The sequence below is a fragment of the Papio anubis genome, chromosome 4, assembly GCF_008728515.1.
Source record: "Papio anubis isolate 15944 chromosome 4, Panubis1.0, whole genome shotgun sequence".
NCBI lineage: Eukaryota > Metazoa > Chordata > Mammalia > Primates > Cercopithecidae > Papio > Papio anubis.
Window position 1 is genome coordinate 23,204,729 of NC_044979.1, and position 27,555 is coordinate 23,232,283.

The following is a 27,555-nucleotide window of genomic DNA, read 5'->3' on the forward strand; positions in this document are numbered from 1 at the left end:
CGTAAATGAAGGGAGTATCCCACATTAAGAATCTTACTCATCTTAGACCAGTCATCTCCTATCTTCTACCTCATCGTGGTTTTGGGTAAGCTAGATTGTGTCAATGCTTAAATAAATTTATAATCTTCAGTTAGAGAGTCTCATTCTGATATGGTGATCTTCATATCTTGGATTATATTTTGTTATGGCCTGTCAGAAAATCATATTAATAAGTATAATAATTTGGGGATTTTATTCTATTCTGAACTTTCGTTAAATTTGATGTGTTAGGATTTTTGTTATTTTTTATTTGATAAGTTTAACTTTTATCAAATGAATTTTAAAAGTAAATATTGTAATTAATTTATGTTGATGATCTTTTTTTTAAATTCCAAAGTTAAATTTGTTTGAATGTTGTTTTAATGTCTAGGTGTTAAATATTATAGCCCAGTGTCTATTGGGTGCTAAAATAATGTAAGAACTATTTTCAAATATAGCTAATAATAACTAAATGGATTATTGTCTGAGTCCATTTCTTCAAAAACACATTCTTGTCTTTAAATTTTGAAGTCTGTGTTTATTCATTTTGATAGTAAAGATTATTTAAATTATTAAAAACCAAATTATACACATAAACATATATGCACATGTGTATGTAAATATAAATAAATAAAAAATAGACCACAAAGCAAAATATAAAGTTACTGTATAGCAAACTATGTAAAATTTGTTTATATCAAAGCTAAGAATAAAAGGTAAGTCAAAACAGATCTTTCTGGTTTGACAAGCTTTGATCTTTTCCTTTAATCTTTTGTACCCACCCTTTTCTAACCCTGTATGGTTATTTTATGACAAACCATATGCTATTATTTACCTTACTGATTGCCATCTCTGTAGTGCTTAGTATAAGAATGAAGTTATTGTAGTAAACAGTGGTTTATTTCAGATACTTTTAACATTTATACACATCATTGTTTGCATTGAAAATGTTGTCATTCTAATTTAAGTCATATTCTGCGTTTTATAGCCCCTGGTGATTTCAGAGCAAAAATTTAAAATTTAGATGATCTCTTTGAAATAACATTTGTTGTCTTCTGAATATAAAACTAATATGTTTTTATTGAAGGAAATATGAAAAATTTATGAAAGCATACAGACTAAAATAAATATTACATATGATCTTAATACCCAGAACTTTTCACTGAAAGTGATTTGTGTATAGCATGCCCTCCAATAATGCCATTTCATTCAGTGTTGTTTTGTTACAATGTTGATGAGAAAAAAATCGATTCCCAGCTGGGGCCACTGCCTCTGTGGACTTTGCCTGTTCTCCCCATGTCTGCGTGGATTTTCTCTAGGCACTCTGGTTTCCTCCCACATCCCAAAGCTGTGCACGTTAAGTGAATTGACATGTCCAAATTATCCCATTGTAAGTGAGTGTGAGTGTTTATGTGTGTGAGGGGACCCTGCCAAGGTTGGTTCCTGCTTTGCCCTCTGATTTGCTAGGATGGGCTCTGGCCACCTGCAATCCTGAACCCCAATAAGTAGGTTGAAAGATGAATGCATGAATAAATACAAATTATTGTAAAATATAAATTTGTAAAGTGTTAATGTATTTTCTTATACACTAATTCCTTGCATTGTGTATTTTCTTAGTCTTTTTTCTTCTTGTGAATGCATGTATACCATTATACACAGAGTACCTTGGTTTGTTACATTTGAAAACCTAATACATATTATTATGAATAATTTCCCCATGTCACTAAAACATAATTTTTTATGGCTACATAGTATTTCACTATATGTTCATATTTTAAATTTATTAAGCCAGTCTTCTGCTGTTGTATGTTATGTTGACTTTGTTATTATTTATAACACTGTCATGAACATCTTTACATATAAATGTTATATGGTTGTAACATATAAATGGTTATAGCTTTGATTGTTCCTGCAAATAGAACTGCTGAGTCAGAGTATGAGAGTACCTATTTCCTTGAATTGGGTATTTTTTTTTCCTTCTGCATACTTGCCAATTTGATAAACAAAAAAAGCTGTCTCATTTTAACTTGTATTTGATTAACAGAGTGGACTTTTTATGCACAGTGAGTTTATATGTTTCCCATGTTTTATTTGTGTGTTTAAAAGTTTTATATGAGTTATAGAGATATGAACTTCCCCAATCAGTTGATCAATTATTTGTGTTTCAAAATACGTTGAATTTATAAATCAGTTTTGGAAGAATTTATATTCTATGACACTGGGCTGGGCCTGGTGGCACATGCTTGTAATCCCAGACTTTTGTGAGGCTTTGACAGGAGGATCACTTCAGGCCAGGAGTTCGAGAGCAGCCTGGACAACAAAGCAAGACCCCTGTCTCTACAAAAAAACAAAAACAAAACATTGACTTCTCCCAACCATTAGCATAGCATATCTCTCTTGTGCCTTTCAGGAAAGATTTTCTTTTTCCTGTTTTACTGTATTGGATCTCCTACCACCTCTTTCTGTTTGAAAAATCCTTAGGCTAAACAATGCAAAAACAGTGTTAGACTGGTAGCACTAGCAGGTGTTCTTGCCTCATACTTTACTTTTATGGGGATGTCTCTAGTGTTTTATTTACTCTTTAAGGATGATTTTGATCATTTACTTGAGATAGGTATTTTTAATCACACTATGAAATACCTTGTTATTCCTAATTGATTGAGACTTTTTTCCTTTAGATTAGAAATGAATATTGCAATTTACCAAAAGTATCTTTGGCATTTATAACAAGTAGTTAGCTTTTACTGTGTTTAGTCTGTTCTTGCATTCCTATAAAGAAATACTTGAGACTGGATAATTTATAAAGAAGAGAGATTCAATTGGCTCACAGTTCTACAGGCTGTACAAGCATGGTGCTGACATCACTTGGCTTCCGGGCAAAGCAGGAGGCAGGCATATCATATACAGCAAAAGCAAGAGGGAGGGGGTTGTGGGGGAAGGTACCACACACTTTTAAATGACCAGATCTCCTGTGAACTCAGAGCAAGAGCTTACTCATCACCAAGGGGATGGCCCAAGCCATTCATGAGAGGTCCACCCCCACGATTGAAATGCCTCCCACCAGGCCCCACCTCCAACATTGGGGATTATAATTCAACACGAGATTTGGTGGGGACATACATTCAAACTATATTATTTACTTATTTTCGTGATCAGTTATTAATAGATCTGCTAATATTTTATTGGCTTTGCCTTTTATTATAGTCAGGTAGTCTGTAGAGCACATTCATAACTGTGTTGGTAGCAGGAGAATGTCTAGAAGCCACAAGTTGTAAAGGGGGAAACAGGAGGAAAAGAGGAAATATAAAACAAGTAAACTCATTTACTAATTTTGCCCAAAGCCAGTGCTGTAGAACCTCAGCTGGGATCAGAATAAAAAAAATTCTTTGAGAGTCTTGCTGTCACCTAGGCTGGAGCACAGTGATGCGATCATAGCTCACTGGAGCCTTGACCTCCCAGGCTCAAACGATTATCCCACCTCAGCCTTCTGAATAGCTGGGACTACAGGTACACACCACCACACTCAGTTAATTTTTCTCTTCTTTGTAGAGATGGCATTTCACCATGTTGCCCAGGCTGGTCTCAAACTCCTGGGCTCAAGCGATTCGCTCGCCTTGGCCTCCCAAAGTGCTGGGATTACAGGTATGAGCCACTGTGCCTGGCCAGAGCAAATTTTGACATAGATGTACATGCTTTGCATAAGTACATGATATAGAAACTTTTTTTTTTTTTTTTTTTTTGCGGGGCGAGGTGGGGAGTGTTTTCTGTTTTAATGCAGTTACCCAAATTTATTAAGTGACAATTAATGGCCCAAGTTACAGAGAGTAAGCCTTTGGCTGACTGTCAGTCATAGCGAAACATGTGCTTTGGTCTCCACTTCCACACTGCCATTACCCAGGGTAGGCATACAGAGGCAGTAGGTAGTAGGGATGAATTTTTAGATAAGATTTCTTCTCACAGGAAAGACTTGCCAAATTAGAGTGATGAGCAGTGTAACTCTTTCCTTCCAAGGTCCTACCCAAGAGATAGGTTTCTTCTTCTTCAAGGTAAGTTAAAACTTAAACTTTCTAGGAAAAAAACTCAAAGAAGGGTTTCATTTACACATTTCTTGGCATTCCTAGATAGTGGGTAGCAGTTTTACAGAAAGAATTGCAAGAAAGCAAAGCCTGGAACCTTATAGATTGAGACACTAAGCTTAAAATGTGATTTTCTCTTATTTTCAATTAAGCCAGAGTACAAATCTTTTTTTTTTTTTTTTGAGACGGAGTCTCGCTCTGTCGCCCAGGCTGGAGTGCAGTGGCCGGATCTCAGCTCACTGCAAGCTCCGCCTCCCGGGTTCACGCCATTCTCCGGCCTCAGCCTCCCGAGTAGCTGGGACTACAGGCACCCGCCACCTCGCCCGGCTAGTTTTTTGTATTTCTTAATAGAGACGGGGTTTCACCGTGTTAGCCAGGATGGTCTCGATCTCCTGACCTCGTGATCCGCCCGTCTCGGCCTCCCAAAGTGCTGGGATTACAGGCTTGAGCCACCGCGCCCGGCCGGAGAGTACAAATCTTAAGAGTACCATAGCTATTAATCCTCAGTGAACCCTGACATGGTCCCCGTATACACATATATGTTAGTAAGTGAATTTTTCTATAATCTATTTTGCTCCTGTTTCACCTAGTGAGCAGAAAATTCTAAAAAGGAATTTATCATCTGCTCCCTTTCATTATTATGAATTCGAGAGTGTATCAGTCATAATGAGTTTTGAACTATGTATGTGCTATGAATAAGTTGCTTTGAAATGATGAATACAAGTAATGAGAGTGGGGAAGTGATGAAGCCTTGCAGTAATGATGCTTAAGGACTGGCTATTTTATTATTTTTAAGTTTGGTGCTTTGAAATATCTTCATTTAGATTGAGATGCTATTTAAGTACCAGCTGTGAAAGGAATAGTAACTAGGTAGGCTGCTGTGCCCAAGACAGTGAGCAGGCCTAGTTACAAGAATTGTGGGGTATGCAGATCAGTCAGTGTAAATGGTTGTGACTTGCTATTGTGGCTGAAACAAGCCATCATTGAGGAAATGGAGATGTTCAGCTTTAGACTTAGGTGGAACGAGGGTGGAATAAAGGTTTTGAGTCTTCTGTGTTCATTTAATATCCTCAGTAGGCCTGTGTGGTATATATTGTTTTCTTACTACAGGTAAAAAAACCAAGTCTCAAAGAGTTTAAACAGTTTACCAGTATCCCACACAAATAAGCAGTAGACAAGATTCTGATCAAAGTCTCTGTGACTTTAAAGTCCAAGCTCATCCCTCATTCTCCCACTCTTCAGTCTAGAAGAGGTAAAATTCTTAAGAGCAACTCTTAGTAAAAAGTTTTTAAAACATAAATCAAATTCGCTTAAATGAAACTATGCCATAACTATGTAGTTTGATTTTGAAAATCTCTGGTGCTTGAGGCTTATTACCTGAAGACAGATGTAGTGGATGGATTGTAAATTCCAAGGAATTGATGTTATTTTTAGCAAAACTTTCTCTGAGCCACAGATTGGTGGCAGTAATGGATTAGCTAGAGAAATGGTGAAAGTGAAGCTTCTGTAGGAATTTATCAATTTTTATTACATTTGAGAAGGAGTACACATCTTTTAAAATAAAATTACAGCTATATCCTTACTGAAAATCAAGTATAATCTCTGATAGACTGAAGGTATAGTCAGAGTACCTTATTAATTCAGCAGAACGGGAGTGGTCACTGCATGAATTCTGTTCTCATACCCTGACATTATTTGGTAAAACTCTTGAGATTTAGAAAAGGCATAGTTCATAGATTTGTAGAAAAAAGTCTCAAGCAGAGATTGTTAGATTATGAATAGGCCTCAGGATATTTGTGAACACTGAAATTTTATGTAAAAGTTTGCACCTGTGCACATTTTTTTTGAGAGAGAGGACTGACCTAAAAATAGTTATCAATTAAATATTGGTGTAGAGGGCACTGGTCTGCTGATACCTCTAGATATATTAGAGGTGAATTCAGGAGTGGAATAAAGCAGTGATTCTCAAAATATGGTCAGGTGCCATGAGAAATGGACTAGTAAATTAAGTAGGTGAATTAAAGTTTGCTAAGATTTTATATTTACATTAAAATCAGTGGATTACTAGATTTTTCTGAGTTTATATCTCAGAATCTTCCTTATTTTTCTTAAAAAGTTTTCTTCCTATGTTGTATTTGGCTATATACAGATTTAGTGCATATGTGCATATACAGTGAAAAACTAGTAAGTGAACTGGGATATCTTGCCCCACCTAACGAGAATATGGTCAAAAAAGAAGTTAGAACCAGTTGTCTAAAGCATTTGTTCCAGAGGGTGGGGTGGAATGAGTGTGGGGTTAAAGGGCAGTTAAAGATAGGGTTGTATGTGTATGCGCCCTTATTTACTAGAATAAAAGTAAAACAAATAAGTATGTTTAGGTTTAACTTAAATATAAATCTTTTAAAAAGATTAAGTGTATTACTGAAATACAGGATTTATGAATAAGTGGAGACTTGCTGTTTTTGAAAGGTTACCACATTTTGTGATGTGTTTAGGATAGTAGATGTCCATATTTTGACCTTATTATTAAAAACAAGTTCTTTGTACTTAATAGTTACCAAAACATTTATTTTCATTTGTGTTAAGTAGATCATGGGATTATGAGAAAATTCTAATTAAAATCATATTTACACAACTACAATCATTCTAGGTTTAATGAGGTGTATTTTTCGTGCCCTTTTATTTTATTATTTTATTTTTTTATTTATTCTAAAGAGACAGGATCTTGCTGTGTTGCCCAGGCTGGCTTCTAATTCCTGAGGTCAAGTGATCTCCTGCCTCAGCCTCCTGAGTAACTGGGACTATAGGCACGTCGTGCTGCACCCAGCTTCTTATTCTGTTAATAGCTAATTATACCACTTAGATGTGGCCATGTTTTAGTAGCAAAGTAATACTTTAAATGTTAATGTGTATTTGAAGCCTGTGTCAAAGTATATTCTGTAAAGGCAAGTTTTACCTGTTGGTAACTTAAATATATCCTTTGTCTTAGCAAGTGTTTAAATATATCTCAGAATTACTTAGGGACTCTGGTAAACGGTAAAATTAAGATGGATTTTTTGAAATGATTATCTGTGGTAGTATTTAATTTAGAAGCAAAATGAATATGTATTTGTGTATACAGTAACATGACAGTGAAATTTGGAAATGTCTGTTATATTGACTTTTATTCTTATGTAAATTTTATGTTTAAAATGTAAGTAAATTTTATCTTTTGTTTAAAATGCAAGTAAAAATCAGTAAGTCACTTTGACTGTTTTTCTTTTGAATTTGGTAAGCAGAAGAACTAAACCTTTTTTTTAGTCCACCCTGCTCCTTGAAAATGTTTCTTCTTTGATTCTTCTACTATGTAATTGGTTTATGTTGCAAATGTTTTAAAGCAATCATCACCATTAAGGAAGTAGTAAAAGAAAGTAAAATTGAAGCATTGCCTTTGGAGCAAGTTAGAAGAAATTAAAACTTGGCTGAACATTTACAAATCCAAACTGAGACCCAGCTGTGTCAGTGACTACCTGTTTGCAGACAGTTTTGAATTTGATTTCTTTATCTGTAAAACAAAGTATTTAAATTTGATTTTAATGATTTCCTTCTACTTGTGAAATCTAATAATTTGAGAGACTTTGAGGAGTCTTGATGCTTTTTCATTGTGTTCCTCTTCTCTACCTTTGTTGCAGTGATCATCAAATACCAGATGCCTCAATTTAGACTAATTGAATAGAATTCCCATGATGGAGTCCGGATATATACTTTTTACTTTAAATAAATAAATATGTATATATTTTGTGCATGTACATATTTTAAAAAGCTCTGTTGCACTTATGGGTTAATTTACAAATATTTGCTCCTGAGAAATATGTAATCTCAGCCAGGTGCTGTGGCTCACACCTGAATCCCAGCACTTTGGGAGGCCAAGCCTGGCAAATCACTTGAGGCCAGGAGGTTGAGACCATCCTGGTCAACGTGGCGAAACCCCTCCTCTACTAAAAATACAAAAATTAGCCAGGCATGGCAGCATACACCTGTAATCTCAGCTACTTGGGAGGCTGAGGCACAAGAATCACTTGCATCTGGGATGTGGAGGTTGCAGTGAGCCAAGATACTGCTACTGCACTCCAGCCTGGGCAACAGAGCAAGACTCTGTCTCAAAAAAAAAAAAAAAAAAAAAAGATGGAGTCTTACTATGGATTTTTAAAACAATTTAGGACTGAAACTTAAAAAAAAAATTAGTGATATCATTTGTATGAAAATACATGCTTTTGAATTTTTATGTACAGGGATTTATACATACAGCATTGGCTTCTGGGAATATCTTGATCGTGTTATGAGACCGGATTACCTTTTAGTACTTCTTAGTCCCACTTGAATCCTGTACTTTTCAATGAACTGCATGGTATTTATGGACTTGATTTCTCTTTCTCAGATCATGACAGTTTCATTGTATGAGTGAAGTACAGGTGTAGTCAGTCTTCTCAACTCCTAGCCTTTTCAGAGATGGTTGTCAACCTCTGTTTTTGCCTCTCATTCTTTGTTTTAGTTCAGTTTACATTATCTGCTTTTCTTTCCTTCTATCCTTGAGGATAGAATTGGTGTCTTCAATTTTTCAAACACTTTTCTAGCTTTTTCCCTCACTAGGCAACTTCTGCCCCACTGCTTTGTGCTGTACAAATGGTTTTTTTAAAAAAAGTCTCCCATTGAAAATGGAATGAACAACAAAACATTAGCTTCAAAATGCAAGTAATTTTGTTTAGTGCAGTAGAAAAAGGGTGATTTAAGAAAACCTGTAGGTTTTTTGTTTGTTTTTAAATTAAAAAAGCCCTGTGCAGTTTATCTTAGTGCATCCAAATTCTTATATCTGATAACATTGGGACCTGGCAATTTTTGACCAGGGAATAGTCCATTTCATGGAATACTCTCTTCGTGAGTAAATCTGGTATTTATTAAAGTTTTTATTTTCTTAGCAGTTACCCTCTTAGCATGATAATGGGTAGGTGGATGCTGAAAGTAAAAGAAATTTATTAATATGACCACAGCTTAAGGAGACTCAGTGCTTAATGAGGAAGGAAGTTCTACAACTGATGCCAGTGGAGTTGTGAGGACTCTGACCTGTTGGTCGTAGTCTCGAGATAACTATTTTCTCTCCAACCATTAGAGAAACAAGGAGTTCACATTTTTTGAAATTTGTAAATATAGTTTTTCTTTCTATTGGGGTTACCCATGTATTTTCAGGGATTCTCCTATCTTTCTTTTATTCTTTTCCACTGATAGTTCCAATTATTAATATAATACCAGGAGTAACTATAATTGACTTTTTATAGCCCACATAGAAAATAAAATAATTTCTAGTTCTATCTTTATTCTTTAAGCTTTTCATTTATTATTCCCTTAATTTGTTATTGTTAAAATAAATTGAGAAGAATATAGTAAAACTAAGTAGAACATACCTTTACTGGTTTCTTGCCATAATCCTGATTTTTCAGCAGCTATTATCGGATACATAACACAATCTACAAATTTTAAAACATCTTTCATAAAACTTTCCCAGATAAAGCATAAAGTATTATGAATCAGTGCTTAGGAAATTGCAGTTGGGATGGTGGACAAGGTGATATAAGTTATTCTAATTAGTCGTAATCCAGAAACATCCTTAAGATTTATTTTTTATGTAATATTTTCATATGTCGTCCTAGCCGTTAGCAAGACTGACCTCATTTATATCGAAAATTATTATTTAGTGCTCTTATGGAAGCACTAAATTGGGTGGTGGCTGGGAAGATGAACCAAGATCCAGACACTAGAAATTGTCCTTTGTAATATCTTTCTTTTAGCCTTTTGTTTCTATTATTACCTCTTTCTCTCAACTTGAAGCCCTTATTACCATAGTGTAAGTATAGTGCAAGTTTATCTCAGATTATCGCTATTATGTTCTGCCACCGAATTAATCTTTCTAAAACACTGCTTATTTAGGTCATTTCTGTGGCCTCTGGAGCCTAACCTGTGTTTACCTTTCTGTCCTTACCTTCCATTATTATTCCAGCTATCCCATTTGTCAGCTAGACTAAATATTTAGCTCTCCCAACACTGTCTCCGACATTTTGACCCTTGACACAGGAGGTATTCCTGCCTTTAATGCTGTTCTTTCCCCTTTCCCCCATTCTTCTCCTGCTGGGTAAATCTTTTTAAGGACCTACTTAAATTTGAACTCCCCTAGGAAACTTTCCCTAGTTGCCCTACTTGTAGTAGCTTTGCTTTCTTCTAAAGATTTATGGCATTTTTGTTTGTTTGTTTAAACAATTCATTTGATAGCAAGAACTGGCTGATGTTTGTTTGTACTTACCTTCTTTGTGCACTTATCTTCTTTCCCCCCAATACTTCTAAACTTAGTGGGCTCAGGGCTATATCTTTAAACTGTTTGCATTACCCACATTACTTAGTATTCATTGATTTATTGCTATTTTATGAATAGTAAGTAAAAATGCTCTTCAAGTAAATTTCAAATCTGTTTGCTTATGATCAAGAACATCTGGCATTGTCTGCAGAAGATGCACCTGGGATTCAGATTGGGTACTAGCCCTTGTTAGATTTTTTTTTTAGAGCAATTAAATATGGTACTAGTAAGTTATCTATTTGAAAGGGGACTCCGTATATATTTTCAGGGAATAAAATAATTTTAAGAAATTTGGAATCTTAATTTTTTTCCTCTAACAGTATCAGAACAACACATTTGAGTAACGATAGTCACGTACTGCATAACAGTGTTTTGTTTTGGTCAACAGTGGATGGACCACATATACAATGGTGGTTCTATATAATTATAAATAACTTTTTCACTGTACCTTTTCTATTTTTAGATATATTTAGATACACAAATGCTTACCCTTATGTTACATTGCCTACAGTGTTCAAAACAGTAACATGCTGTACAGGTTGGCAGTGTAGGAGCACTAGGCACTATATAGCCTCGGTGTATAGTAGACCATGCCATCTAGGTTTATGTGAGTGCACACTTTAATGTTTCCGCAATGACAAAATCACCTGTTAATGCATGTCTCAAAATGTATCCCATCATTAAGCAACACATGACTATTTTTGTTCATGTGCTGAGTCAAAGTTAGTTATAGGAATGATATCAGTACACTGTTGCAGCATAAAGTTATAGAGATTTTATTTTGTCTTTAAGTCAGACAAGATAAAATGGATTTGAAGTCAGTGATTCTCTTACTTTATCATGGTGCTACATTTTCTCTATATGAAAATAAAATGTTAATGTTTTTGTTTGAATCAGTAGTTTGCCCAAAAGTGTTTCTTTTGTCTCATTTGACATGCCTTCTCTAGGGTTATTATTAGTGTATAGATATGTTAAAATAAAACATTGCTCTTAAAAACCTATAGAGAATATTTAAATAACTTTTATGCCCTCTGTCAAACACCTGGAAAAATGTCAGTATTATTTCAAAAGCTGAAATGGGGAATATGTTTATCACATGCACAAAAATAAATGGTAGATTAGACTTTTGATCTATTGTAAGCAGTACCTTCTTTCCCCTATAAGCTATTGTTTTACCGATTGTTGTTGGAGACTCTAATTAGAATGTAAGTTCCTTAAGGGTAGAGATTTTATACAGGTTGAGTATCCCTAGTTCAAAATTCTTGGGAACAGAAGTGTTTTGGATTTCAGATATTTTTTCTTTTGGATTTTGGGATACTTGCATTATACTTATTGGGTGAACACCCCGAATCTGAGAATCTGAAATCTGAAATGCTCTAGTGACCAATTTTCTTTGAGTGTCACGTCAGCGTGCAATAAGCTTCAAATTTTGAAGCAGTTCGGATTTTGGATTTTCGGATTTGGGATGCTCAACCTGTACTTCTTTGTGTCCTCAACATTTAATCAGTGTTTTACTTCCCAGTACCTCAGTAAACATTTGTTGAGATGGTAAAGTGTCTGGTTAGTTTTTTTTTTTTTTGGCTTTTGAGGAGTTTGTTTTTATTGTAGGAGAAGGACTTTATTCTGATTTTATTCGATTTGTTTTCTTTTTACAGCCCCATTGACAAACCTTCAGATTCTCTCAGTATAGGGAATGGTGATAATTCCCAGCAGGTAAGATTTGAATACAGTATCACTTGATTTATTTGCCATACTCCAAAAGCAAGGTATTCCATGCAGGTGAATTTTCTAAAAATACTTTACTGACACAATTTAAAAACACTTTTGATGCTCATCTTTATTAATCATATTATATAATTAGCCTTTTCCCCCCAGAATATATAGAGCACAGTTTAACACTTTTTTAATGACTCAGAATTATCATTATGACCAGATATTATTATCTTTAGAGTCTGCTAACATTATTGGTCTTCTTGACCCTGTGCCAAATGGTCCCAGGCTAGCATGCCTTCTGAGTTCTTGCTTTTAAGAATTGTATTCCTACACTACATAGTCCCCTTGCCCCTTGCTGTCTACTTTAATTTTCTTTTTCAGTCAAGTGTATTTGTTCCTAACAGTTTCCCTTCTTATTTCCCCCAAATGACTCTCAGCTTTGAAATGATAAGCCAGATAAGCTGTTCAAAGTTGAATCTACTGTGAAACTGAGTGGAGTGCTGACCATTAGAGCGTGCTTTATGTCATCTTGTCTTGTTGCTCAGGGACCTTTTTCTTGCTAGTTTTTCACTCCTTGAGTTTCTATACATCTTCTTACATTGGTAAAATAAATGTAATTTAGTCCCTTCCATAAAGAATAGCCAGTCCTCCACAGTATTTGTGAAAAACTTAGAGATCTAAAATATAATGCTTTTCCAAATGTTTTCCTGACACATTTTGTAAAATAATGTGGAAATCTGTATGTCCCCTTGTATATTTTAGTTGCACATTAACTTTTTTTACAGCTTAAAAGTAGTTGCAAAGGATGTAATTTCCAGCATATTAAAAATACTGATATCTGAGAAATTTAATGTTTTGATATCCCATCATAATGTTTTGATCATAATCATGTTTTATTATCCTGTCATCCATTTAAAAAAATACACATGCTCTCCTTTAACAATCAGACGTTTTACATTTTTTTCTCTGTGAACTAATTTTTCTCTGTTTTATAGAGTTTTATCTTAATGCAGTATAGTTTTTGCTTGAAAAGCATATACTTCTCTTAAAAATAGGCATATACATTTTTGAATTGAAATAAAGATGTTTTTGCGGTCACAGACTTCAAATGCCAGTTTTTGTCTTCTGAATTTTATTAGTAGTATTGAGATGACACTATACATAAATGTAGATTTTAATTTTAAAAACCATGAAACAAGTAGTAATAAATAGTAAAATTATATTGAAAATTCATCTCTTAATGAAGAATAGGGCCATTTTAAAATTGGTTTTTGTGTATCTCTAGGTGAATGTTACCTATTGGTAAAAGAGCCAAGTTGCAGCAGCAATCTGGTCATGTTTTTTATTTTTCTAAGATGTGTTGAGATACTTTGTTCATATAAATAGGTAGGTGGAAGGAGGAGTATTATATCAGTATCACTCAAGTCTTTCAATTTCTTCTGAATTAAATACCTAAGAATCATAGAAAGATTTATTATGTAAAATTATTTTTAATGATGTGTTTGGAAACAACTTAGATCTTTCTTTAATTTTCTTGAAAACTAAAATACTGAGAATCACCTAGCATGTAAAATAATCCAGTCCTTACAGTCAGTCACTCTCTTATCACCAATCCATGTATTTCTAATAGTTTGTGTTTGGTTTCTGGAAAGTTTTCACTCTTGAGCAAAATACTATAGTTAAATCCCAAATGAAAAATATTATTTTCTTGGTAGTGAGAGAAGTAAGGTTGTAAAAAGAGAGGAGACGGCCGGGCCCGGTGGCTCATGCCTGTAATCCCAGCACTTTGGGAGGCCGAGGCGGGTGGATCATGAGGTCAGGAGATTGAGACCATCCTGGATAACGCAGTGAAACCCCGTCTCTACTAAAATCACAAAAAATTAGCCGGGCGTGGTGGCACGCGCCTGTAGTCCCAGCTACTTGGGAGGCTGAGGCAGGAGAATTGCTTGAACCCGGAAGGCTGAGGTTACAGTGAGCCGAGATTGCACCACTGCACTCCAGTCTGGGCAACAGAGCGAGACTCCATCTCAAAATTTAAAAAAAGAGACTAGTTTAATCTTTTCAGGCAGACTAATTTTTTTAAAGAGTATATATGTAAGTTAATGATTTAATTGATTTTTCTGAAACTTCATGCTTTCATTAAAACATCTTCAAGTACCACAGTTTGCAAAGCACTATTCTAATACATTTAGTTGCAGACTTTTAAATTGTGGCTTACTAAAATGTATAAACATGTAGTTATTATTTGTTTTCCTTTTTTATTCAGATATCTAACAGTGATACGCCTTCACCACCACCTGGTTTGTCAAAATCCAATCCAGTCATCCCCATCAGTTCATCCAATCACAGTGCACGGTCCCCTTTTGAAGGGGCAGTAACAGAGTCACAGTCGTTATTCTCAGACAATTTTCGCCATCCCAACCCTATCCCAAGTGGGCTTCCTCCTTTCCCCAGCTCCCCACAGACATCCAGTGACTGGCCTACAGCACCAGAACCACAGAGCCTCTTCACATCAGGTATATAACAATAGTACCAAGTATTAGTAATTATGCTCTTAACATATTGTTGACAGACTAACATGAAACTCATTAGTGGATATATTTTTATCTTTTGCCTCTCTGTTCTCTTTTATAAAAATGTAAATATTTAAACTACATGGAATTAGGTGGTTAGATACATAGTTGTGTGACCTAGAAATTACTGTGTTAAAAGATTTCTCCAGAAGTAAAGGGTTATATTATTTTACCAATAGTAAAAAGCTTATTCCTTTGGGAATTTTTATTTTTATTTTTACTTTTTGGAGGTGGAGGTCTTGCTCTCTCACCCAAGCTGGAGTGTAGTAGCGTGATCTTAGCTCACCGTGGCCTCACACCCTGGGTTCAAGTGATCCTCTCACCTCAGCCTCCTGGTTAATTTTTAAATTTTTTGTAGAGACAGGGTCTTGCTATATTGCCCAGGCTGGTCTTGAACTCCTGGCCTCAAGTGATCCTCCCACCCGAGCCTTCCAAAGTGCTGGAATTACAGGCATGAAGCACTGCACCTGGCAAGGACTTAGATTTTTAATTAGATATGTATTTTTATTTAATTAGATTTGTGTTTAAGATTTCCCCTCCCCAGATGACAAAGATGTAAGTTATTTAGTAGTAACAGTTATGTTACTACTAAATGGTATTTTTGAACCATTTCCATTTTTATCCATTCTAAATTCTCTCATTACTATGAAAGGTGGCATAAAAGTAATATTGACAACAGCACCTACAGAGCAGAAAATTCCAAAAAACTATAAGGATTAATATAAATAATTTTTAATTAAATTGTATTTTTTCTTAGTATAGAAAGCATATATTCAAAATTATTTGTACTTTGATAAATACATTTTAAAAAATAAACTTTAATTAAAATCTGTTAAATTATATTTATTATTTTATTTCATGGAAGTGACTTAGGTTGGTTTTGATTATGAATGGTTGAGAGTATAATTGGAGTGTCAAGTACATTTTTTCCTTTGATTAGCAAAATCAGTCTGTATTATTCAGTTTTTGAAGCTAGTAGCTTAAGAGTTAAGTAACTGCTAGAAGTATATAAGGCCTTTTGTAGTTCTATGATCTTAATGTGCTAAGAAGGCACATAGATTTTGCACGTACTTAATTTGTAATATGACATGTTTAACTTTCAGTAGCGCGGGTACTTATTAAGTACGAAAGTGAGCTGTGTATCTGATATTCATCACTATTTTTCCTCCCAACAGAAACAATCCCAGTATCATCCTCTACAGACTGGCAAGCAGCTTTTGGCTTTGGTTCTTCTAAACAACCAGAGGATGACTTGGGTTTTGATCCCTTCGATGTCACTCGAAAAGCCTTAGCAGACCTGATTGAGAAGGAACTGTCCGTTCAAGACCAACCTTCCCTTTCACCCACATCTCTTCAGAACTCCTCTTCACACACTACAACCGCCAAAGGTCCAGGCTCTGGATTCCTGCATCCTGCTGCAGCTACAAATGCCAATTCTCTCAATAGTACCTTTTCAGTCTTGCCCCAGAGGTTCCCTCAATTTCAGCAGCACCGAGCGGTTTATAATTCATTCAGTTTTCCAGGCCAGGCAACCCGCTATCCTTGGATGGCCTTTCCACGCAATAGCATCATGCACTTGAACCACACAGCAAACCCCACCTCAAATAGTAATTTCTTGGACTTGAATCTCCCGCCACAGCACAACACAGGTCTGGGAGGGATCCCTGTAGCAGGTAGGTTCATTTAAAGCCTTTGAGAATTTTTGAATAACTCATATTTTCAGGTTGTTGGGTGGATAGGGAAGGAGCTGTTGAATAACAGAGTATTAATATCTTGGAAATTTCTATGAAAGATTAGTCTTTATCATAATCTAAAATATATTTTTCATTAGATGGATGCCTTGTAATATTGAGCTTTATAAGGATGGTGGAGTATTATACTTATTGTTTGGAAGCATTTTACTTAATAGGATAATTACCAAACTTTCTATGGTATTTAAATGAAAAAGAAGAAAATGGTCTCTGAAGTTATGGTACTGTAAAGTCCAATGCCGTGGTGAAAATTAAGATTTTATATTCTAAAGTAAAATGGTTAAGAACATTTTTTTTAATGATAATTAATGAGAGCATGAGGGATAAAGCCACTCTCTATCCACTTTTGGCAGTTACTTGTTTTGACTGATACACACATACACACACATCAAAACTGAGCTATAAATAAAGTACTTGAGAACTCATTATTAATGTTTTACAAGCATATCATATGTCTCAGACATACACCTTTTGTGAAAGAGAAATTGTTCAAGGAAAGTTACTTTCCCATTTGATCTGCCACCATGTTTTTATTTCTAGGGAAAAATATGAAGTATATATAAGGTAATGTAAGTTTGATGACAAAATACTTCTGGTTTTGTACTGCTACCCTTGAAGGTTTCAGAACTTTTGGGTTTAAGATTCTGTATAACATTTTTTAGATGAAGTATCTTCTTTTTCCAAGGGAGTCATTCTTGTTAATAGTGTTCTCATTTAACCTTGGCTTTAGAGACGATGTTAAAAAAAAGTTTGTTCCTCTCCTGATTCTCTCAAGTGAAATAGAATAATGATTCTCTCAAGTAGAGTACAATAGTTTCTCACTCTATTAGAATAGTTCTTCACATAATTCATACAATTTATTGTTATCCCTTGTCAGGTATGGCATGGCACAGTATTATCGTAATAGGATGCTTTCATCAGCAGCAAGGTGTTTACTCTCTTGTTTTTATCAAAGTTGATAGATGAATTTACAGAGGTCTATCAAAGTTCTTTATCCCTATTCCCTTTGGGACTGACAATATTTCATGTTCTAGACAAGTAGCTAGGTTAAGAGAGTATAGTTTGTGGCTGTTGACATAGTGAAATTAACTATTGATACAGTGAAGTTAATTTACATAAGCCTGGTAGCACCTAATGTAGTGACTTGCACAGTGATGGGACTCTTATTTGTTCATTTAATTATGGTAGTTAGTAGGTAACCCAGAGTGACATTTTTCAGTCCTCTTCTTCTACATGATACTTGTGAAACAATGTGTTCAGTTCCAGATACTCCTATTATTTCCTTCCATTCAAGATAGCATACTAGAATGTAATTTTCTTTCATTTTGCTTTAATCATTTAGAAATGTGGCATTTTAATTACTAGTAGTGGTTCTCATAATCAATTATAACATTCATTAAAAGTTAAAGTTAAGTTCCCCCAAATCATCAAACATTTAAAAATTAGACCAATTACAGTGAATGTGAGGGTTCGTATTTGCCCATCAATGAATTAGGCCATGTGGGAAATATTAAAGATGTTTAAGATATGGATAAAATTTCCACATACTTAAAGTATAGTTGAAGAGACTAAAATAATGTATGAAAGTGGTAACTATATGTATGATACTGGAATCTGAGAGACATCAATGTACCCTGTAATTCTTGGGGAGGCTTCACTGAATAAGTAGGAATTGATCCCTACTATCGTATCTTAGATTTGGGTTAGGAGCAGGGGAAGAGAAAAGGCCTTTTATGTTGATGGAAACCTCCTGAGTAAAGGCATAGAGGCAGGAATTAATATGCCATTACACTGAGAAGTAATACAGCTACGTCCTATAACAGGAGATGCTTCTTAAATGGTATAGATATAATGAATGAGAAGACGAGAAACTCTTGACAATGAGGCAAAATGGCATGGACTTGGGATGATGCCTTTATGGGATGCCTTTATGGGATTCTAAGTTATTAGATTCTAAGTAGGATGCCTTTATGGGATTCTAGTTATTAGCTGTCTTCTTTTTGTGCTTTTATTTGACTTATTACATGATGATCTTTGATTTTCTTCCAATTTCATAGTCATCATATTATTCCTTAGCACCGAAGAGTAGTTTTAACCCTTATATTTCAAACCAATATTCTCAGAATGCCACACTGGTAATGAGAAATCGCTGATTAGTAAGTTTAGTTGTCCTTGTGTTGGTTATTTAAAATCTTTATCTCAAGTAGATGCTTTATGGGAAAAATGTGGCATTAAATTATGGTCCTATCTTTGTGAATTTTGTTTTGATTTTTAAAATTTTTACCATATACTCAACCATAGAGCATTAAAAACTTTTTTTTTTCAGAGATGCTAAAAATGTAGTTACCAACTTTAGGTTCTGAATCATTGTTCTATTTGGTAGGGGGTGGGAGAGTTTATTTTGGATTTTCAATTTCAGGCTATGCAGACTTTCTTGGTATTTAAATGGTGACTTATGGTTAAGCTTATTATAAGGTTATTTTTAAGGCTCTGATGACTAGAGAAATTTTAGTTTTAATATACCAACATTTTAAAATTTTTTATCAAGAGTCTTACACACCAGAATCCTCTCATGGATTATAAATATTTGGTAGATGCCTCAGGAAACTGAATGTGCTAAGCCTCAGAGCAGAATAGCTGTGTAATTGTAGCCAGAAGATTTAGGATTTTCAGTAACTGTTATAAATGACAGAAAGTGAAAACCTGGAAAACTATATACATCTTAACTATGTCTAATTTGAAGCAATTTAATACCTAGGTAACTCACTTGCACCAGTTGTAACTCACTTGCACCTGAGTTGAACTATTGAAACGGATTCAACTTTGTATCTTCTAGCAGTTATCATGATACCTTACACAGGGCAGCTGTCACTAAATGCTTCAATAATAGAGAGAGTACATACTTGTTTCAGTGGGACCTGCTACTTTAAGATATACTTAGACAATATTTTAAACTAGTTCTACACTCTGGAAAGGCATGTATATTTATTCTCTAAATATGTAGAGCAAAATATGGTCTCTGACCTATACGAGCAAATCAGAGACGGCAGTCACCTACATGTCATACAAATACAATGTCTACCTATTATATATTTGTACTTAAATTTTTATTTTTGGTTTGTTCAGTGAATTATTAAAGATTGATATATCTGAAACCTATCATGGGAAAAACAGTTGCCAGAGGTTTGACAGAAATGCAGCTTCCCTTTTTTTTGGTCTAATAGAAAACTTTTTTTGTGTTTAAAATTAGTAGTTATTTCCTTAATTAGGTGAAACCTTTCTTAGCAGCATTTGGTTTACTAAGTTTAGAAAGATTTTTGAAATAAATATTCTTGGGGGAAATTTTGATTCATGGGCAGGTATAGTAAATTCATTCAGATCTTTTCTTTATTATTGGAACCATGTGCCTTCTTTCTAAAAAGTTATTTACCTTGTCCTAAAAAGTGACTTTATTTTGTCCAGTTCCTTCATTTTAGGAATAGCAAAGCTGTGTTTCAGAAAGCTTAAATAATTTGTTAATGATCACATACCTCAATTACTAGTGGAATTAGGATAAGAACTTAGATCTTAAATTCAACAATGGAAATGTTTTTGCACTACAATGATGCCCTCCTTCATAAATGAAGATCACTGGCATGTACTTTAACTTGGCTTTCTTCCCGTGGTAATTGATTTTTGCTCTCACACACTTGCAAGTCCCTTTTTATCAACAGTATCAACTCATGAGACAAATTGGCCCAGCTCAGGGGTGTATGGCCTATTGATACAAAATAAAGTTTATCGACTTGATGGAAATCAGTCTCTTTCTTAGTCCTTATTAATATCATTTTCTCACTAAGAACTCTAGTCTAAAATTTGCTTTACACAGCCTCGTTGCTATGTACTTGGGGTCTATAAGAATCTTTGCCAATTTACTGAAAAACTACAAAATCACCTGTTATATGGATTGACAGACTCTTTTTCTGCTTTGTCAGTTATCTTTCCAAATGTAATTTTGCAGATCTGTTTAAAAAAAAAAAAAACTCTGCCAAGTTGTTTTTATTCCATGATGTTAAAAATTATTTGGAAAACATAAGTCAGTAAGCATTGTTGTTTCAAGATATACCTCAAAAATTTGAAACTGTTTAGGATTGGATTTTTTTTTTTTTCATGCTTTTGTAAATTTAAACTTTACTTTTGAGAGGGCATTTTTCTTTAAATTTTCTTTGTTTATGAACTGTTTTAACAGTGACTTGATTGAATTTTGAGTCATGTGTGAAACAAGTCACTTGTAGTCAAATAATTATCAGTTATAATCAGGAGAACTGATCTCATTCATCTATGATTCTCTGACCTAGAAGTAGTCATCTCATTTTCAGTCAATTGGATCATTGTACTGTTAACATTTTACTATTTTTTCAGTTACTTCAAAGGTAAACTTGAATTTTCAGATGCTGTATGTTAATTTACTAAGTTAATATTTATAGGTATTATTTCATTTTTTTCTAGTACATAATTTATGCTTTTAAAACATGGATTTATAATTTTTCTCTTTTAAAAATCAGTTTTCACTTCTGTAAAGCAAGGTTTAATTTTTTCACAAAATACTATTAATATTTACCATTTATTAGGAGTATCTATAAGAGGTCCAATTGGCTTGGAAAAGAATGGCTTTCCTGGTCTTTTTTTTTTTTTTGGTAGTATATTTATAATCTAAATCTATTATATTTGTTCTTATCTCTGACACAATATTACTCAGGATATATTTAGAATATAACTACTTTCCAGGTACTTGATAAGTTTATATTTTAAAATTCATGTCTTGTTTCACACCTGGATTCCAAACATTAAGCATGTATTTTATATATGTATCAGCATTCCAAATATTGAAATCATTTTTAAAGGGACTGTTAACAAATCTAGTCACCCATAACTAGACCATGACTGACTTTTCCACAGGGGAAGAAGAGGTGAAGGTTTCGACCATGCCACTGTCAGCCTCTTCCCATTCATTACAACAAGGACAGCAGCCTACAAGTCTCCACACTACTGTGGCCTGACAACAGAACTGAGAGGAGAGGATTAGACTCTGGGGTGCTTGCATGGGCAACTGGATTTTTGCATGATTCCTTTATGATTTTGCATTTAATGTATACACCCAAAAGAGCCAATATAAACGTTCCTGATGCCTACAGCTAGCGTGTTACCTCATAGTTGCTTAAGTATTTCTTCTTTAGGCCTTTAACATAATTTATTAGTATAATAATTTTGGCATTGTTTCTCATGAGTGATACTATTTCTAACTCATAAAAACAAAACTTGTAGTACTAAGATCCCAGGTGAGATTAGCTAGAATTGTTCTTATTTTGGCTCTATTATTGAAAAATTATACAAAGGTAATGGTAGTACCTTTTTTTCTGGTTTGTGAAAAAATAATATCCTAATCTCCTGAAAAATTTGAAAATTAACAAGATAATGTCTGTTGCGTTCTTTGAATACTTGAGAAGAAAGAATACATATAAAACAAAATCGGTGGTGTCATTTAATGCTCAGAAGGATATTGTTGGCGATTGTTTTTAGTTGTCTAGATTTATATCCTATAATATGCATTACATGTGTAGAAACTGTTTTGTTCTTTCTCTTTTGCACTTTTGCACTTTCTTTTTGAATGGTTGTTAATTATGCGTAGATGGTTAAAAGATAATTATAGCCTAAATGCAATATAATCTCTTTCTAATGCACTGCCTAGTATACCAGGAAATGCCTCAAAAACAGAACTTCAGTTTATAGTTGACTTATCTGAAACTTGAATACCGAGTAAACATTGTATGTGAAAAGCAACCATGGTAGTGTAACATTGTTACTGAACAAACAGTAATTCTGTGGGATATTGTTTTGGAAATTCATTGTTTAATAATTAAAATGTGATAATAAGATAATATTATAAGTACCTGACCAGAATGAGACTAAGGCAGAAGAGAAGAGATTGGATGTCCTCTAAAATTAGGCCACCTAAATTGTAACAGATAATTTTAATCAAGAGAATAGTGGAGTACTTTATTAGGACATAATGTGAAGTGATATTTCTGAAAATACATTTCTTGAAATAGTTTTAAAACTGATAATAAAAGAAAAGAAACTGTACTTAGTTCGGAACAATGGACAAAAGCTGATTCAGAAAACATGGCCATATTCTGCCTAAATGAAGCATCTGGGAAGAAAGGGAAAGTCACACCTCCTTTTGATATTTTAACCGTTGTGATAAAAGGTATGCTTTAATTTGTTTAAAAAAAAAAAAAGTATGAAAGGGGATAATGTGAATACAAAAAAAGAAGCCTGGAGATTGAAAATAATAATAGAACATGTTATTAGGAGATGGTACTTAATGTCAATGTTGGAGTTTTCAAGGTTACCTCTATATAAAATTGGATTACTACTAGATATAATGTGAAAATTAAATGACTTTATCCCAAGGTACAGTGAGGTAAACAAAAATCTATTCTTAGATATCCTTAGATTTGGTTAACTGAGGCTGTAGAAGCAGCGAATTGTCTAGCCATTTAAGTTATTTTTGTAAAATTCAGCGTAAATATCAATCGCTAATTTCTATCTAGAAGTGATTTTAAGACATTACAAGAACATTGCCAATTTGGAAAATACCAAGAAAATACTGTAGACTTATTAAACATCAGCCTTTTACTATGGCTTAATTTAATTATGGTTTTCATTTTTACTGTAAGAGGCCAGGACTTCACTTACGTCTCCTGTGGGGCTGAGGCTCCTGGGCCTTGTTGTTATAACAAACTCTGGCTCCTTATAATGATGCCTACTAGCTCAAAGCTTTCTCCAGCCTTCAGTGTTAGCCTTTCATTGCCTGGATCTTCTTACAAAGCCATACCAAGTGGTTAGTTCCATTTGCTGCTTGGTGTTGAGAGGTATACCTGTTAAATGAGGCTTCTTTCCTTTCTCATTCATAGCCAGTGCGGAAAAATCATCAGGTAGTTTGCCCAGATTTGCCAGAGCCCTAAATAAAATCCCAAAATGATCTCCCTGCCTGCTTCTCCTCCCCACTCCCACTTACATGCACACCATAAATCAGGAAAATGCTTTTTGGGCAATTAGACTTTGACTTCTAAATTTTTACATAGAATGGCTAAACATGATCTTTTGACTCACTTTGTAATCCCTAGACCTCACCTTTTTGCTTACCTAATATTTTATTTAAATATTTTTTTTTAAAAAACTGAAGTCTTAAAATCATAGTCATAATTAATTTTACACTAAAGGACAGAAGAAATTGTACAACACATAAAAGAAGCCAGCACTTCACATAGCAAGCAAATTGAAACCAAAATGACAGAAGAATGACAAATTCTTTAAAAGCTTCAGGTTTTGATGTTGTTGTTAAATTCCTGCATGATGCATCATGTGCAAGGCAAACTTAATACACTTTTATACCCTTAACCTTTATAAAGTGACTAGCTTTTCCCTTAACATAGGAATTTTTAACCTGGAGCACAGACTTTTGAGAGTACATACAGAATTGTGGGTTTGTGTGCATGTACATATGTCCATTTTTTTCTGGGGAGAAGATCCATAGTTATTAGATTTGTGAAGGATTTGGTGACACGCTTCTCCTATCAAAAAAAAAAAAAAAAAAAAAAACAGCTGCCTTGAAATGTTTTTAGTGCCACTTTAGGGAATAGAGTCCTGTACTGAATGATTTTAGTTGTATGATGAATTATAAGTGCCTCTTTATTTTCTCTAAGATTCCATTAGAAAATATTTTTTCTGACTAATAATGCTTTCCTTTTCATCCTATTATTGAGTTTTTGTTTTCCACATGTCACTTTTGTGTACTCTCCCCTTATTTTGACAAAGCATTAATTAAATATTTGAGTACCTATTGTGTATAGTGACTTGAACTAGATCTTGAGAGATATAAGGTTGAGTAAAATACGGACCCTATCATCAAGGATAATTCTAGTGACAATTATATTTCACATTATTTCTATCAGGTCTTGATAATATTTTAATCACAGGAACCACCATAGCAGTCCAGACTCATTTTATTATTTATCATCTCTCAGTAACTGCTCTGATAGTGGCAACAAAGGGTATTGAATACTTATATTTCAGATTTTAAAATTTATGATAATTTGGAGGGAGGTGAAAAAAACCTTGCTAGGAAAGACATACGTTCATTATTCCACGTGTGTGTGAGCTCATGTCTCTTTCTCTTAGCATCCTGGGAATTAAGTAGAGCCTTCTGTGTAGGTGTTCCATTAAAGAAAACAACTTTAATGCATTTTACCTCTGCACATTTCCACTGACATGGCTTCTATTTGTACGGTGTTCCAGGCACTGTCAAGACTGCCAGAGCTCTGGTCTGCTGTGACACAGGTCCATAGGTGCTCCCACAGAGGCATTGCCTCAGAAAGACAAGAGAAAGGAACAAATTGCAGTTGCTTTGAAATCTTACAGTGGCCTGTAGGGGTTGGGATAGGGCAGTAAGGAGATCAGTTGAGGTATTCAGGTACAGGTAAGCTTGGATAAGTATGCTTAAAGCCTTGAAAACCGGGAGAAGAGTTTAGTCTTGATGCGAATGTGGTCAGTGGTAGAGAACTATAAGTTCTTGGCAAAAATGTAGCTTGATCATAGCATTTTAAGAAGAGTAATTGGGTAATAGATTTGATTGCAATTAGGACCAGTTAGAAAGTAATTCCAGTAATATGCCGTTGCTGGCCAGTGCAAATAAGTTGGCCTAGACTAGCACAGTAGTGGTTGGAATGGAGAAGAACTATGAATTAGAAATTGGAAAGCATAAGAGCTGAGAAAAGGCCTTCAGATTTGGTTAGATCTCTGGTGATCTTTAAAACTGTAACTTTCAGAGAAAGGTACAGAATGGAAGCCCATCGTTTCAGGATGAATGAGGAAATGTCAAGAATATGTATGCAGCAATCATTGACTACTTAGTGTTAAGACATTTGACAACAAAGTTGAAGAGAAAAATAAGATGCTAACTAGGTGGGTGGTAGATCTTAGAAGGCATTGCTTTAATATAAGGGAGAAGAAGAACCTAAATATTTAAAGGCAGACCATACAGAGCCAACTGAGAGGAAGAGATTGGCAGTGCTGAAGAGAAGATAGCTCATTCAGTAGGATGACAGATGTCTTTGGTGGGAAGAGATAAGCTCCTGAGAGGAGCATGTGGGTTAGCTTAAGAGAGGTGGGTGGCCGGGCGCGGTGGCTCACGCCTGTAATCCCAGCACTTTGGGAGGCCGAGGCAGGTGGATCACGAGGTCAGGAGATCGAGACCATCCTGGCTAACACGGTGAAACCCCGTCTCTACTAAAAATACAAAAAAAATTAGCCGAGCATGGTGGCGGGCGTCTGTAGTCCTGGCTACTCAGGAGGCTGAGGCAGGAGAACCTCGGCGTGAACCCAGGAGGTGGAGCTTGCAGTGAGCAGAGATCGCGCCACTGCACTCCAGCCTGGGCGACAGAGCGAGACTCCGTCTCAAATAAAAAAGAGAGGTGGGCTGTATCGTCCTCTGTGATTTGTGAGAGCAAGAAGAACCTGGAGAAAGAGAAAGATGAGAACTGATGAAAGGGCTCATATGAGTAATTATTAAAAGGCATTATTGTTTGAAAACGGGTGAAAGTGGAATTGGGAGCTTGTTAAAGAAGGAGATGTAAAAAAAAAAAAAAAAAAAAGTCTTCTATGAGAATAAGCCCAGAAATGCATTGTAAATAGTTGCTGTATGTTTTTATATAAAGCAAGGTAACAGTCAGCTTAAAGATCTCTCAAGTTCAAATATATATGGTTTTGTATGTTTCTCTGGTTTAGCACAAAGCATGAGTGGAAAAAAACGAATATTGAGAGTTTGGTTAAAAGGGGAAAAAGACAAAGACATAGAGACATTCAAGAAGACCACAATGAAATGCATAATCTTATGCCAAGAAGAGTCTATTAAGGCAGTTTCCTGTGAAGAAATGGTGTGAGTGATGTGGAAGGGAGTTGAATGATTTTAGATTTTGACAATGACAAAGAACATGTTAGTGTTGCTAAGGGAATGGTAACTGGGAGACTGTGGTCACTGTGATAACCACTCAATGCTAAATGGTGATTGAGAACCAGAGAAAGGAGAGGGCTGGAGGTTGGAAAGAAGCTTGTCTTTTGTAACCCTTTATACTCTCTCCTCCAGTCTTTTCATGAGTGTAGGAAGTCAAACTATGTGAGAGAGAATTGTAGAAAGCCCGGAAGCAATTCCATGCATCCGCAGTTGGGCACCTGGGGAATCCTGGGTCAGGTTTCCAGTGAGTTGAAAATGATGAAAGGAAAACTTCCTTCCTCAAAGCATGGTAGGAGGACCAGGAAAAGCCAGGGATGAGATGAGACAGGTGTAAGTAATTAAGCCCCAGTGAGTGTGAGGAATTGGTAGAAATGTTACTTATGATGTGAAAGATTTAGACAGAGGGTTTAGGTATGGTGTATGATGAGTTTGGTAGTTGCGGAGCCCTTATTACAGGTAATAGAGCTTCTCCCAAACTCACAGGCAAACTGGAAAGCTTTTTTAAAAATGGGCTTCCACCTGTGAAAGGAAAGTATCTCTTCTTACATAGTTGGATTAGGTAGGTCATTCTGCTTTATTTATATATCAAGTAAGAATTAAAAGTAAGGTATTGGTGAACAGTAGAGATAAATTAAGAATTTTATTGTAACAGGTTATAAAAATATTTTGATAATTTCCCCCAAAGAGAATGTACTATATGAATAAATAAAATCTACAAAATATTGGGCTAATTTACCCTTGTTTCTTATATTTTGTGTACTTAGGAGGTGACCTCTAGGAAAAAATTGCTGAAGAGGTAGTAGAGCAGGGTGAGGATACTGTATACTGTTATCCCTAGGTATCTGTAGGGCATTGGTTCCACAGATAGCAAAATTCTCGGATTCTCAAGTCCTCAATATAAGATAGTGTAGTATTTGCATATGACCTGCACATATATGGCAGGCTGTATATTTTAAATAATCTCTAGATTACTTCTAATACCTATTAC

General features: G+C 34.9%; 1 protein-coding gene across 7 annotated transcripts in view; it reads left to right on the plus strand.

The window, feature by feature from the left end:
- The window catches only part of CNOT4 (CCR4-NOT transcription complex subunit 4), a 144,275-nt gene that overhangs the window by 95,377 nt on the left and 21,343 nt on the right, over nucleotides 1-27,555 (plus strand). For 5 of the 7 annotated variants that reach the window (XM_009203911.1, XM_009203912.2, XM_003896633.3 and 2 more), the window contains exons 8-10: nucleotides 12,132-12,189; nucleotides 14,456-14,705; nucleotides 15,938-16,435. In XM_009203911.1, the coding sequence (XP_009202175.1) occupies nucleotides 12,132-12,189; nucleotides 14,456-14,705; nucleotides 15,938-16,435 (806 nt within the window). Of the gene's footprint in view, nucleotides 1-12,131; nucleotides 12,190-14,455; nucleotides 14,706-15,937; nucleotides 16,436-21,451; nucleotides 26,209-27,555 lie in introns of those variants that run through there. The other 2 variants (XM_009203913.4, XM_003896635.5) reach the window with 1 other exon arrangement.